The sequence below is a fragment of the Polypterus senegalus genome, chromosome 10 (genome assembly GCF_016835505.1).
Source record: "Polypterus senegalus isolate Bchr_013 chromosome 10, ASM1683550v1, whole genome shotgun sequence".
Taxonomy (NCBI): Eukaryota; Metazoa; Chordata; class Cladistia; order Polypteriformes; family Polypteridae; genus Polypterus; species Polypterus senegalus.
The window spans coordinates 15,464,297-15,478,095 of record NC_053163.1 but is presented as its reverse complement, the minus strand read 5'-3'; the positions used below and the strand labels follow the sequence as shown (position 1 = coordinate 15,478,095).

At 43.3% G+C, this 13,799-nt stretch overlaps 1 protein-coding gene across 1 annotated transcript in view; it reads left to right on the top strand.

Moving 5' to 3' along the window:
- si:dkey-92f12.2 (SUN domain-containing protein 2) overlaps positions 1-13,799 on the top strand; it is a 100,224-nt gene that overhangs the window by 55,788 nt on the left and 30,637 nt on the right. The window contains exons 4-7 of the mRNA XM_039765292.1: positions 4,571-4,707; positions 7,047-7,175; positions 8,860-8,925; positions 13,659-13,752. Coding sequence (XP_039621226.1) covers positions 4,571-4,707; positions 7,047-7,175; positions 8,860-8,925; positions 13,659-13,752 — 426 coding nt within the window. The remainder of the gene's footprint in view (positions 1-4,570; positions 4,708-7,046; positions 7,176-8,859; positions 8,926-13,658; positions 13,753-13,799) is intronic.

Below are 13,799 nucleotides of genomic sequence, written 5' to 3'. Positions count from 1 at the left end.
AGAGGGTGCTCGCCACAACCGTCTGGTAGAACATCTGCAGCATCTTATTGCAGATGTTGAGGGACGCCAGCCTTCTAAGGAAGTATAGTCTGCTCTGACCTTTCTTACACAGAGCATCAGTATTGACAGTCCAGTCCAATTTATCATCCAGCTGTACTCCCAGGTATTTAGAGGTCTGCACCCTCTGCACACAGAATGTTCCTCTGTGGTGACACCTATAAGGACTATATCCATTCAAAACAGTTTGTTGTTTCCAGGCTTTCAGTTATTTGTTTGTTTGTATTATACATCGGAAGTAAAATTCATAGTTCTGTTTCAGGAGGATTCCAGGAGGGTTTGTAAATAGGAATGTGGACTTACATTGCCTTTCATTTTCTAACCTATATTCATATTTTTCATTTTTTATTATTTGTGTGTTTTCTTTACTGCACCATTAGTCACCCGTTTTTCTGGTTATTGTTGCTGCTGCACTAGGTGTGGTAGCATATAATTGCTGAAGATTCTGTTTAGTTATTTGTTTAGAATATTTTAATGGTACGTTACACTGAATTTCATTTCAGTAGGTTATGTTAGCTTACATTACATTAGGTTATGTTACGTTACGTTACATTATGTTATGTTATTTGCCAACAGTAAATTTCTCCCTTATGAGTGATAGTGAGTGCACATGCGAGGCCGCCCTGTGGTGCACCAGTGCTTGTCCTTACCTTGATCCAGCTCCCAGGACCCCTGAAATGAATTTACTTGTTTAAGAAAATGGATGTATGAACAAAATTTAAAAAAAAAACATGGTGACCAGCAAACAGAATAAAAAAAGACTATTGAGGTTAAGAATGGTGAAGATTAGATACCACAAAGAAGAGATTTTGAGACATGGAGCCAGCAGTTTGAACTCTTATCACAGCTTATCATACAACCACATATTCGGTTTTCTATCTTACATACAGTAGTTGTAACGTTCCCTTTTTTTTCCCCAAGTGCTTTTGCCGATATGTTCTTACTAGATGTGTAAGATGTGGATATGCTGTATAACTCAATTGCATCAGATAGCACTATAAGAAGTTCACTTTTATCACTCCCAAGTCTAAAATATATCAAGGCACTTACTGTTCTCCTTAGTTGGCCAAGCAGAAGGATGACATTCTGCCCATCTGGGCTGCTAATTCACACCAAAATTCTTCACTCATACTGTTTGGGTAAGACCAGGCTGACCTCTGATATTTGTTTGATTGCACCAGATAAGGTCATTTCTAGCATTTCTGGGGACTTAAATGATATGCAGCACCTATTTGTATTGGCATTAACACCATCCATTTTGTGTGAGGCCCCTGGGCCCACTTTTACTAGACAACTGCCCTGAATCCAAACTTTTCATTAAGCGGAACCTTAACTTAAAGTAATTAAACAATTGGGCAAAGTAGGAACAGGAGAAGAGTGGAGCCCACATGGGAATAAGTGACAGTTCATGCATCGAAATCTGTCATCTTCAGTCAGCTCTCAATGCTGCAGATTTACTTTTGTACAGAGATGGTAGCACCTCAAAGAGTACTGTGGTTCATGGATCCAGCATCCGGGGGTTTAAATCCCATGTTCTGCTATTGTCTGTGTTGGCTTTGCATGTCCATCCTTTGTCTGTGTGGGTCTTCCTCCCACCTTCCCACAAATGCTCAAATAACCATCCATCCATTATCCAACCCGCTATATCCTACCTACAGGGTCACGGGGGTCTGCTGGAGCCAGTCCCGGCCAACACAGGGCGCAAGGCAGGAAACAGGGCACCAGCACACACGAAGCAAACACTCTAGGATCAATTTAGGATCACTAATGCAGCTAACCTGCATGTCTTTGGACTGTGAGAGGAAACCAGAGCACCTGAAGGAAACCCACGCAGACACGGGGAGAACATGCAAACTCTATGCAGGGAGGACCCAGGAAGCGAACCCAGGTCTCCTTACTGTGAGGCAGCAGCGCTATCACTGCGCCACCGTGCCACCCCTCAATTAACCATTGACTCTAATTTCTCTACTACTTACAATTAATAATTAACTTCAGCACTTATTAGATTCTTTGCCCCGTCCCAACTAAAGCTGTGCAATAAACTTGTCTCCGTTGGACTGACATCATCCCACTGCAGCTGGGTGCTGAATTTCCTTACAGACAGACCCCAGTCAGTCAGAGTGGGAAACCAAACATCAGGCACAAGAACAATCGGCACAGGCTGCCCCCCAAGGCTGAGTGCTGAGTCCACTGCTCTACACCCTGTTTATCTAAGACTGTGTGGCCTCTCAGAACAACACCAGCATCATTAAATTTGCTGGGGTGGAAGCATAATATAGGACAGATGTGGCAGGACTCGTGGCCTGGTGTCAGGAAAACGACCTCTCCCTAAATACAGATGAAGCCAAGGAGATGATTAACGACCCGAGGAAGAGAAAGTTGCAGTACACTCCTATTTACATCGTTGAGGCTGAGGTGGAGAGAGTAAAAATCTTCAAATTCCTTGGAACCCACATCAGCGAGGACCTGACTTGGTCTTACAACACACAACAACTCATTAACCGAGCACACAAAAGACTGTTCTTTCTGAGGAAGTTGAAGAAATTTGGCATGCCAACCAAAATTCTCACCCAAGTTCTACAATAGAGAGTGTTATCACCTGCTCTGTTATTGTATGGCACGGTAACTGCTCCTTGCAGGAAAAGAAGGCACTCCAGCGTGTAATTAAAACTGTACAGCACATCTCTGGAGCAACCTTCTCCTCCCTACAGGTCATCTACACCAGTAGGGTCATCAGGAGGGCGCACAACATAATTAAAGACAATACGCATCCTCAACACACGCTTTTCACGCTGCTTGCCTCAGGGAGGCGCTGCAGGATTGTGAAATCACACACCACAAGACTGACGCATTGTTTTTTTCCACAAGCAATCGGACTCCACAACAATGCTAAAAGTTAAAGTCAATCCAAACCACAACTCATAGCCTCAAAAATGGACTGCTACGGTATGTCATTACGCAATGCGCACCTTATTTTGTAATCTTATAATTGTAATTGCTATTTGTTTTTATACTTCTTTTGTCTTTCTGTCTTTGTATACCAGCGGTTCTCAAACTTTCATATTTCGCAACCCCCTTTCTATTTGGAATAATTCTGCGCCCCCTGCATAATATAAGGTAGATGAGAATAACCCGTGATACAACTAACAAAGGTATGATACTCGTGCGCGGAATCGCAGTATCCTATCATTTTTACTTCCATAAGATTTGCATTTGTTCAGCTAACCGATGAAATATTTGCAATTTCATTTTTTTTAAAGTGCTTTAATAACTGTTAAAATGCCTTGTGTGGTTTTTGGTAGTAATTCTAATCCCAAAAACAAACAATAAATTATTTATTCTTATTTAATTATGTTTTTATGTAAAGAAACGATTAAATATGTTTTGATTTTTAAAAATCTCGTAAACGAGGACACCGATGAAGTCAATCTGCGCGAGACGAACGTTTTTTTGTCCGACAAATAATATACCGCTGTTAGTTGTATCATGAAAATAACCCAATACGCAGTAAATTACTTAACTCAGTTTGGCAATATTGGCTACGCTGCCAATGTGGTGCAGTCGTACTGCATTATCACCTGATCTACTGTTACCCGAATGTTCACGACAGATGCCGATACGTCTCGAACTTTCTGGATTGAAAATACGCGACTATAAAAGCAGCAGCAGCGGCGCCGCTCATCAGTTAGACATTAGATCTATGCCATAGAAATGTTTTATTTTAATTTTAGTCACAATGCATTTGCTGTGATTATATGCTTGCAAATTTAAATTTGAAATAAAAATGTAAAAAATGAATTTTGATGTCTTGTTCATTTATTCGACACCCCCCTTGTACAGCTTCAGCGCACCCCACAGTTTGAGAACCGCTGTTGTATATGAAAGTGAGCAAGCAAAGTAAGAATTTCATTACATGGTTTTAACGTGTGTATTGTACTGTGTATATGACAATAAACTTGTATCTTGTAATTATAACAGTCAGATAGAAAACCGTTGTTGATGAGTGTAAAGGGGGGTCCCCCATGAAGTTTTTGCATTGTCGAAGAGCGCAATCCAAATGTCTAAATGGACTGAGCAAGGGCTGGGCAGTCAAAAATCAGGAAGGGTAAGGGGGAGAATTCTGATTGGTCGCGGGGACGAGCGCTTGAGATCTCGGGCTAAAGCCCCCAGAAGCCCCCGCCTAGCACTGCCTCTTTTAATAACGCCTGATTTGAACGGCTTTTTAACTGACCTGGAAGCAGTAAGGCTGCACTTGCTGCTTGTACATGTTTGTTTATTCTCTGAATAATTAATGGCAACATTTAGAGTCGTTTGTAAGTTGAGGGTGGGTTTGTCTACTTTTAGGATCTGCCAAGGACAAGACAATTGCTAGTTAAGTCCTGCTGTTCCAAAGCTTAGAATTAACAGAGGGGGAAGTTACTTTTTCCGCACGACTGCAAAGGGTGGGATTGTTTTAGCGTTCTGAAATGAGACTGCCCCACTTATAATCTGTGCACACAATATGTATTGACAGGATCTTTAAAAGGAAGTCTACAAGCAGACGTACGACGCCCACCCCGCGGTACGGGAGCAGCACCTACTCTGCTGAGTCATTGACCACCTACAACAGCGAACCCCTGGAAGAATCAACTGTAAACAAAACGTACTGGGGTATGTAACACGATGGCCACCGCCTGTTGATTGCTTTATTTGGGATTAAACACCCGCCTTGGGTACCCTGTATATGTGTGTGCGCATGAAGGCCTCCTACTAGACCTTAGGAATGCACTCATTTGGGTCACCCTCATGCATTTAACCACATTGAAAGCTGATGACTGGAGTATGCAACGTTCCCCCGTTGTGGTGCCACCTGCTGGACAAAAGGCAGTAGGACCATTGCTATCATTTTGTCTTTCTTGTTCTAGTATTCTGCTATGGGGAGCTGGCCCAGTAAGGGTGAATGTGTGTGTGTGTGTGTGCGCGCCTTGCCACAAGTTAGCACTTCCTTCAGGTTGGCACCCAGTGTTGATGAGATGGCCTCCCACACCACAACCAAGAATTCAATAAAGAAAGGTAGAGAATGGCCGGATGGATATTTTGCAGTGTACTTGGATGGGAGATCATCTAGGAAAAGCTGGGGTTGTTGCTGGAAGAGGTGTTGGTGAGGCCAGTCCCTGTGGTCTGAATGTGGACCCCAATGTCCCATTGCAGTGACGGGTACACTGTGTGGTACAATATGGCGCCATCCATTGGATGAGACGTAAAACCGAGGTCCTGACTCTCTGTTGTCATGAAACATCCTTCATAAAGAGTTGGGTGTATCCTGCCTACTGTGATCTAATTATTCTGCCCATAATCATCCCCTGTCTGTAATTGTCTCTCATCACTTCACCATCTAATAGTTAATGTGTGATGAGTGTCTTCTTCTTCTTTTTTCAGCTGCTCCCGTTAGGGGTCACCACAGCAGAACATCTTCTTCCATATCTTTCTGTCCTCGTCATCTTGTTCTGTTACACCCATCATCTGCATGTCCTCTCTCACCACATCCATATATCTCCTCTTTGTCCCTCCTCTTTTCCTCTTCCCTGGCAGCTCCATCCTTAATATCCTTCTCCCAATATACCCAGCATCTCTCCTCTGCACATGTCCAAACCAACGCAATCTCGCCTCTCTGACTTTGTCTCCCAACCGCCCAACTTGAGCTGACCCTCTAATGTCCTCATTTCTAATCCTGTCCATCCTCGTCAGACCAAATCTTAGCATCTTTAACTCTGCCACCTCCAGCTCTGTCTCCTCTGCCACCATCTTCAGCCCATATAACAAAGCTGGTCTCACTACCATCCTGTAGACCTTCCCTTTCACTCTTGCTGATACCCGTCTGTCACAAATCACTCCTGACACTATTCAATACAATACAATACAATACAGTTTATTTTTGTATAGCCCAAAATCACACAGGAAGTGCCGCAATGGGCTTTAACAGGCCCTGCCTCTTGACAGCCCCCCAGCCTTGACTCTCTGAGAAGACAAGGAAAAACTCCCAAAAAAACCTTGTAGGAAAAATGGAAGAAACCTCGGGAAAGGCAGTTCAAAGAGAGACCCCTTTCCAGGTAGGTTGGGCGTGCAGTGGGTGTCAAAAGTAGGGGGTCAATACAATACAATACACAGAACAGAACAATTCCTTAATAGAGCATAATAATAAAAATTTTAGAAGTACGGTTTAACAGTAGATGATATGACATAATTAGGTTTGGATATTTTTAGAGTCCTGGAGACCTCATCCATCTAGCTGCCTCCCCATTTGGCCATGCCACGGCTGAAACGTTGCTCCGATGAAAGGACCCCTCTTTCCCATGATTCCTGTGATCCTCCATCAGGGATGACTTTACCATAGGCAGGCAAACAACTTGGCAGGTGTGCCGTGGCACCAATTGCCACATTTGGGTACCAAGAAAAGAAACAGAATAGGTGAGGGTTAGTATTCAATTATAATTATTCTCCACCTATTCCACCCTGCCCGCACTCTCTTTTTCACTTCTCTTCCACAATCTCCATTACTCTGTACTGTTGATCCCAAGTATTTAAGCTCATCCACCTTCTCCAACTCGACTCCGTTCATCTTCACCATTCCACTGACCTCCCTCTCATTTACACACATGTAATCTGTCTTGGTGGTCCTACTGACCTTCATTCCTCTCCTCTCTCGAGCAGATCTCCACCTCTCCAGGGTCTCCTCAACCTGCTCCCTACTCTCGCTACAGATCACAATGTCATCAGCAAACATCACAGTCCACGGCTACTCCTGAGTGTAATGGTGTATAAATGGCTGCTGTCGCATTAGCACTGGTTGAAGTGGCTCCCGACTCACTATATAAAGTACTTTGAGTAATGAGAAAAGTATTTAAATGTGAAGAATTATAATTCATTACTGTCCCCTTACAATCACTCAGGCCTTGCAATCCAAATTCTGATCCCCATTTCTTCCTAATCTTTTGAATTTGCCCTCACAGAATCTCAAGATTTGGAGTCTTCTGATCAAAGAAAAGCATGGAACATCAAGACAAAGCCATACTCGTCCTTGGGTGGAGATGCCTTTGGAAACTCTTCTGGCTACTCTTCCTCTGAAGAAGGCCACGTTGGTAAGAATAAAGTGATACAGCATTTGAGTGTTTTCTGTATTTTTAGAGCATCTGCTCTTATTTGATATGCACGTATTAGAAATCCTGTACATGTAAAGTCCTAAGCATCTGAGAGTGATAAATCATCTTATAATATTGGACAGTCAGTCATCTGTTTGTCCAAAGTGACAGAATTACCTAAGAATAAATAGTCATTATCAGTGTTGTGCATGAACTAGTTCAAAAGAGCACGTTCGTTGAACAAGCTCATGGTTCTTAGAACGGTGAACTTAACGTAACGTATTTGCAAGTGAAGAACTTGAACGTGAGCTCGTTCAGTGTAGATCTGGTTTAGGTCAAGATTTAACGTTTCGCCTTACCTTGTAATGCAGGGGTGGAGCCGAATCTGAATACGGCATTCGGATAAGCACAAATAGTGGATTTTTATGAATATTTATTTCTTACAAATTTTTTGCCATTAATTTGTATTCGGAAAAAATAACATGAACTAAAATTGGTGCTGTCTGTGTCTGCCTGCTTGTGCTGACATGAGCATGCGGTGAAGCTCCGCTTTCGTTTTTTTGGACAATGTTGCACTTCACGAGGCCACTTTATATTTTTTCCCCATTGGACATGCAATAAGTGACGTGAATTTTGACCGGCAGCGTAATCGGTTAGTTCATCTACACTCTGCTTCCACCATCACCATTTGAGTCACACGTGTGGAAACAGAGTGATAATTTATATGTACACTTGCATCCATTCAATTTCTTTTTTGACCGGGAGGATGTTAGCATATATGGTTATACATGTTTGTTGCTAGTGTGATAAGATGCTATATAGCGCCTGACCCGACACAGATTGGACACGGGAGGCACGTGTAAAAGAAAAGACTTTTATTACTCTTCAGCTGGAGGGCCACGTCTTCCCCGTACTCCCCCCAGCCACAACACAGTCCCAAACACCAGTACAGCACAAGTACTCTTCTCTTCCCTGGCACCACCACTCCTCCCCAGCAACCTTGTCCTCCTCCACCCGACTCTGGCCGATGAGTGGTGGTCGCTGGCTCCTTTTATAGGTCACCTGGAAGTGCTCCAGGTGTTTGATCACCAAGATCCTGTGGCACTTCCAGGTGTGATGAATCTGTTGCCCACGCGGGCTCAGGAGTCCCAAACACAGCACCCCCTGGCGGTACCTGTGGGACCCAACAGGGCTGCCCCCAACTCCAACTCCCGGGGAGACCTGTGGGAAACTGAGGCACTACACCACCCCAGGGGGGCGGCCATCTAGCATCCAGGAGGAGGTGTGCAGGGCCGTCCCGGCTGGGCATGGACGCCAGCCACCTGTCACACTAGGTATAACTCAATAAAGTGTATTTAAATAAAAAAGTCTTAATAATTATTATATTTTATTCAAGAACACTGTAATAGCCTATTATAAGGCATGCAAAATTGAACTCATGGGTCATTTACTCTCACTCCTTAAAAAATACAAAATAAACTGAACGTGAACGAGTTCAAAGTTGAAGTGGTGAACTACGAATGTTTAAAATTTATTCATTTTAATCTGTGTGAACTGAACTTTGGGTGACTTGTTGTGAGGTGTGAACTTGCACAACACGGGTCGTTATATAAATTAAACTGAAGCTCCTCCGTCCCAACAAGGTTTTGTGTATTTATTGATTGTATTTTTTTTTTCCTCGTAGGTGATGGGCAGGCTGAGGCATTTGTGAATAAGCCGCTACAGCTGAAGGATGTGCTCTTCTCACCAGGTAAATCTTTTGACCTGTGTGTTCCTATTTCTCGGATGATCCTGTGCACAATATGGAAGCATATTAAGTAGGACATTTGTATTAATGAAAATAGAGAGCACAAGAAAGGGGAATTCCAGGAGTAACACAATTTTAAAGAAAAAGGCCGAAGACAAAGCCTGGCTCCCACACTGGGCCTGTCTATTCAGGATGTGTGCTTTGTCTGTCGAGCTTGTGCATTTGTCCATCTCAAATAACCCTATCTGTACTCCTATGTCTCATTTTACGTAACTTTATGTTTTTATTTTGTGAACTCTCTTCCTTCCACCACTAGAATGTTTGTTCTGCTCATTTCCCGACTCCAAGTTGCACTATCGATTAAGAAGGGGCTTTTTAAATCACTTCAGGGGACGTCTTAAAAATAACTTCCAGGGTCAAGAAGTTCCATTGGGAACTCCTGGGACTTTTCTCTTAGGGTTCTCTCTAGTTGGTTTCCTTGCAATTCCTGGATCCGAGCTATAAAGGGTGATTTATACTTCTGAATTGAGCCTACACTGCCGACTACGCCATCGAAAGCAGTTCATACTTCCGCATCACACCACACGTCTGGTGCCGTTTGTATCACACAAGAAAAGCAAATGATCCATTAAATGCAGGCAGTTGTTGCCCTCCAGGATCACCGCTCCTCTTGCTATACGTTTTCTTACATAGGTGAACATATTTGTTCCTCGCATTTTTTCGCTTTTTCATACATTCGCTGACTTCTGAACCAATGTTAGCCGATATTTTGTGTCACGAATTGGCTGCCATCTATTTGTCCTTGTAACAATGCGATGAGATATCATATAAATGCTTATATCGTCTAACTTCTTTGACAAGTCTTTTCTTGATCTGCTCCATGTTTACTTCAGAATAGCAGAAGAAGAACGGAAATACATTTCAGGAAATATGTAGCTACCTAATTCACCAATCAGAATCGTGGGGGTTTGCGTAGGGTCCACATCGGTGCGACATGTTGTCACATTTTTTGAGGGGGGTTCCAAAAGAGCAACACCACAGACTATGTAGGCTTCAGCGTAGCTATGGTGTAGGCTCAACGCAGGAGCATAAATCAGTCTTAGAGTCTGTGACAGATGGGGGGAGCCACTGAGACCCAAACCGGGGACACAACTAACACAAATACAGTCACAGGTTCCTAACAGTGGTTTTTAATATTCAACTACCACACAAAGGTTTCTTCTAAGGTTGCATAAGCACAATTACAATTGAATTCTTCTTCCTTCCTTCTCATCTCTTCTCACTCCATCCACCTCCCTCCAAGGAATGCGACTCTGACTCAAATAGCGGAGACTAGACGGCTTCCTTCTATGTTGTACCCATGAGTACTTCCAGTGCCAGGGCATAGCCCGATAGAAGCAAATTGAAAAGAAGCCCCAAGAAACTGGGACCATGAATCCCTGCAGTACCCCCGGATGGCACCCACAACATCTAGGAGGACTGACTCATGGCACTACAACTCCCATTATGCCCTGCAGGTTTCGGCATAATTACTGAGGTACTGGGATGCTGCCAGGGGAGCAGCATGTTTCAAAGTACAGAGAGATTCACTCAAAAGACACCCTGAATATTCTGTTGTAACTCCCGTTAGGATGAAGCAATCTGAACTAAACAAAATACGCTCTCTACCTTGATGTGAGTGTAATCGATTGTATTACATGCCATGCTGGAAGTAGTCTCCGTTTTCTGCCAGACACATTTTGATGCAGCGCTCCCTGTTTTTGAAAGTATCAGCAAGTGTCTCTTGGGGGATGATAGCAGCAAATTCACATTGGATGTTTTCCTTCAAATCTTCCACAGTGCGAGACTTGTTCCGATAGACTTTTCCATTGAGCAGACCCCAAAGGAAGAAGTCTAGTGGTGTCAGATCCAGCGACTATGGTGGCCAAAGCCCCTGTTGCCGAAGAAGGACTCAGTTTCTGCCCTGCTCCTTGCCGATGTCTGACACGTTGCTCCATCTTGCTGGAAGTAAACTTCCGTTAACTCACGATCATCCCGTTGATTCTGACATCGCTTAAACGAATTGGTGACCCAATAGGTTCACACCATGAAGACACGCTGATCACTACTGTGCACCACCATCCTGATGAGAAGTCGAGTGACTGAGTGAAGGGGTACGGGCTGTGTGCACCCAGAAGTTGCAAATGGAGGTTAAACATCGCAATGGCTGTCCAGCACCTACATCATCGCTCCAACGCAGGGGCATCCTGGCTTGTTCGAAGCTCCATAGACAGAGGAGCACATTGCACGTTGTTTCGTTCAGATTGCTTCATCCTAGCTATTACAGAATTTACAGAATATTTACAGTTAGGGCCTCTTTCAAGTGAATCCCCTGTAGATGCCAGTCTATCACTGTTGTTCCATTTCAGCTTCCCTCCTCAGTAAGCATCCCACTTTTCTCCTGAGATGCCGGATAATTCTGCTGAGCACTTACACACCCCTCAGGTCATCAGCCAAATAGATAGATGGCAGTTATAGTATAGTAGGCAGGATAGATAGATGGCAGTTTTAGTATAGTAGGCAGGATAGCATAGATAGATAGATAGATGGCAGATTTAGTATAGTAGGCAGGATAGATAGATAAATAGATAGATAGATAGATGGCAGTTTTAGTATAGTAGGCAGGATAGATAGATAGATCTATGAAACAATTCAGATGCAGATGAAGTGCAGACTTTCAGCTTTAATTCAGTGGGTTGAACAAAACGATTTCATTGAAATGTGAGGCGAATAAAGCGTTTTTTTAACACAATCCCTTCATTTCAGGGGCTCAAAAGTAATTGGACAGTTGACTCAAAGGCTATTTCATGGGCAGGTGTGTTGAAGTCTGTCGCTATGTCATTTTCAATTAAGCAGATAAAAGGCCTGGAGTTAATTTGAGGTCTGGTGCTTGCATGTGGAAGATTTTGCTGTGAACAGACAACATGCGGTCAAAGGAGATCTCCATGCAGGTGAAAGAAGCCATCCTTAAGCTTCAAAAATAGAAAAAACCCATCCGAGAAATTACTACAATATCACGAGTGGCAAAATCTACAGTTTGGTACATCCTGAGAAAGAAAGCAAGCACTGGTGAACTCAGAAAAGCAAAAAGACCTGGACGTCCACTGAAGACAACAGTGGTGGATGATCGCAGATCATTTCCATGGTGAAGAGAAACCCCTTCACAACAACCAACCAAGTGAACAACGCTCTCCAGGGCTTGGTCGGCATATCGATATCCAAGTCTACCATCAAGAGAAGACTCCATGAAAGTAAATACAGTGGGTTCACTGCAAGGTGCAAGCCACTCATAAGCCTCAAGAATAGAAAGGCTAGATTGGACTTTGCTAAAGAACATCTAAAAAAAGCCAGCAAAGTTCTGGACAAACATTCTTTGGACAGACGAAACCAAGATCAACTTCTACTAGAATGATGGCAAGAAAAAAATACGGAGAAGGCGTGGAACAGCTCATTATCCAAAGCATAGCACATCATCTGTAAAACAAGGTGGAGTCAGGCAGTGTGACGGCTTGGGTGTGCATGGCTGCCAGTGGCACTGGGACACTCGTGTTTATTGATGATATGACACAGGACAGAAGCAGCCGAATGAATTCTGAGGTGTTCAGAGACATACTGTCTGCTCAAATCCAGCTAAATGACGTCAAATTGATTGGCGGCGTTTCATGATACAGATGGACAATCGCCCAAAACATACAGCCAAAGCAACCCAGGAGTTTATTAAAGCAAAGAAGTGGAAAATTCTTGAATGGCCAAGTCAGTCACCTGATCTTAACCCGACTGGGCAGGCATTTCACTTGTTGAAGACTAAACTTCGGACAGAAAGGCCGACAAACAAACAACAACTGAAAGTAAAGCCGCTGCAGTAAAGGCCTGGCAGAGCATTAAAAAGGAGGAAACCCAGCATCTGGTGATGTCCACGAGTTAAAGACGTCAGGCTGGCATTGCCAGCAAAGGGTTTTCAACCAAGTATTAGAAATGAACATTTTATTTCCAGTTATTTAATTTGTCCAATTACTTTTGAGACCCTGAAATGAAGGGATTGTGTTAAAAAAAATGCTTCAGTTGCCTCACATTTTTATGCAATCTTTGTGTCCAACCCACTGAATTAAAGCTGAAAGTCTGCACTTCAACTGCATCGGAGTTGTTTCATTTAAAATTCATTGTGGTAATGTACAGAACCAAAATTAGAAACAAGTTGTCTCTGTCCAAATATTTATGGACCTAACTGTGTAAAGCAGTGGATGTACCTTCAACCACCTACCAAACTAAGAACTTCAATGCTGCTCCATTATCGAGTGTTCATCATGCAATCCATCCCATACTCCCAAGCTCCATCTATAGTTAAGGAACACCATATGCCCTAGTTGTGATGGCCCAGTTGCCCTGGCACTGCATTACAGATTGTCAATACTCTGTCTGCCAGGGTATCTTACGGCCTGATTTCTGTCATGTACTGCAATGAATCCTCTGCATCTACACCAGCTCTTCGTCTCCCACAATCCATATATGATTGCTATTCATGGTATACAGCTGTACATTCTGTGTCTTTCTGCTGTTTTATCATCCATGTTTTTCAGAAGTCGTACTCTTTATGTGATCCTTTGGAGTGATGTTTGATTTCCAAATGTTTTACTTAAGTGGCCTTAATTCCTACATCATAATCATCATTACGCTCATTGTCTGTCTGTCTTTCACAGGGAATGCTTTGAGAATGATCTACTGGTGGCTGGGTACAGCCTGGTACAGCCTGACCACAGGAGCATCCCTGCTGGATGTGTTTGTGCTGACAAGGTAAGGCCCGAGTGAGTGTGTTGTGATCGTCTTGTCTGACAATAAGA